At 48.7% G+C, this 1327-nt stretch overlaps 1 protein-coding gene across 1 annotated transcript; it reads left to right on the top strand.

Moving 5' to 3' along the window:
- The first annotated feature begins 477 nt into the window (after positions 1-477).
- LOC129515695 (mitochondrial import receptor subunit TOM22 homolog) lies at positions 478-982 on the top strand. The gene has a single exon (XM_055334719.1). It carries the CDS (start codon positions 478-480, stop codon positions 898-900), a length of 423 nt encoding a protein of 140 aa, XP_055190694.1. The 3' UTR covers positions 901-982.
- The last annotated feature ends 345 nt before the right edge of the window (positions 983-1327 follow it).

Genomic DNA, 1327 nt, shown 5'->3' with positions numbered 1-1327 from the left:
GGCGCAGCGGTTTGGCGCCTGCCTTTGGCCCAGGGCGCAATCCTGGAGACTGGGGATCGAGTCCCACGTCGGGCTCCCGGTGCATAGAGCCTGCTTCTCCCTCTGCCTATGTCTCTGCCTCTCTCTCTTTCTCTGTGTGACTATCATAAATAAATAAAAAAAAAAAAAAAAAAAGAGGGGATCCCTGGGTGGCGCAGCGGTTTAGCGCCTGCCTTTGGCCCAGGGCCTGATCCTGGAGACCCGGGATCGAATCCCACGTCGGGCTCCCAGTGCATGGAGCCTGCTTCTCCCTCTGCCTGTGTCACTGCCTCTCTCTCTCTCTCTCTCTCTGTGACTATCATAAATAAATAAAAATTAAAAAAAAAAGATACTAGAAAAAAGAGTAGATTAAACCCAAAGTAAGTAGAAAACAAGAAATAATACATAATAGAATAGAAATCAACAAAACCAAAGAAAGCAATAGAGAGCCCCGCAGCCATGGCCACCGCCGCCGCTGGCTGCCCTGGGGCGCCCCTGTCCCCGGACAAATTGCTTCCGAAAGGCGATGCCAAGAAGACCAAAGAGGAGCTGGAGAAGGAAGACGAAGAGGAGCTAGATGAGACCCTGTCGGAGAGACTGTGGGATCTGACGGAGATGTTCCCAGAGAGGGTCCCGTCCGCGGCTGGAGTCACTTTTGATCTCTCCCTCTTTGTGGCTCAAAAAATGTACAGGTTTTCCAGGGCAGCCTTGTGGATTGGGACCACTTCCTTCATGATCCTGGTTCTTCCTGTTGTCTTTGAGACTGAGAAGTTGCAAATGGAGCAGCAGCAACTGCAGCAGAGGAGGATACTTTTAGGGCCTAACACAGGGCTCTCAGGAGGAATGCCAGGGGCTCTACCTTCACTTCCTGGAAAAATCTAGATTGCTACTGCTACTTGACTTGTCTTGGGACAAGTTTGAAAATTCAATAGTGTTTGAACTGCTGATTATTTGGATTCCTTTTTATTTTATTTTTTTAAAACTTTGTCACATTGATTTATCTAAACCTTTTGGGGAGAATTCTCCCCAGTGTCTCACGGAGTCTCCTAACTTGCAACTGTGCCCTCCACGCCGTCCCATTTCTTCTGTTCTCACTCTTGCACTCATAGCAAGAGTGCAGCAATGCAGACGGTTACTCCAGCTCTGGCCTTCCACCCCCTTTCTCACTAAATCACTTATGACCGGAGGATCTCACTATCCCATTGTGGCATAGGAATTGATGCCACTGGGAAGGAGGTACCCCTCACCATTTTTGTTTTTAAGCATGGAGACGTTGGGGAGGGACATGCACACAATATGAAACACATAA

This window comes from Nyctereutes procyonoides, unplaced genomic scaffold, assembly GCF_905146905.1.
Source record: "Nyctereutes procyonoides isolate TBG_1078 unplaced genomic scaffold, NYPRO_anot_genome, whole genome shotgun sequence".
In the NCBI taxonomy this organism is placed as follows: Eukaryota; Metazoa; Chordata; class Mammalia; order Carnivora; family Canidae; genus Nyctereutes; species Nyctereutes procyonoides.
This window is presented reverse-complemented; position numbering and strand designations above follow the sequence as displayed.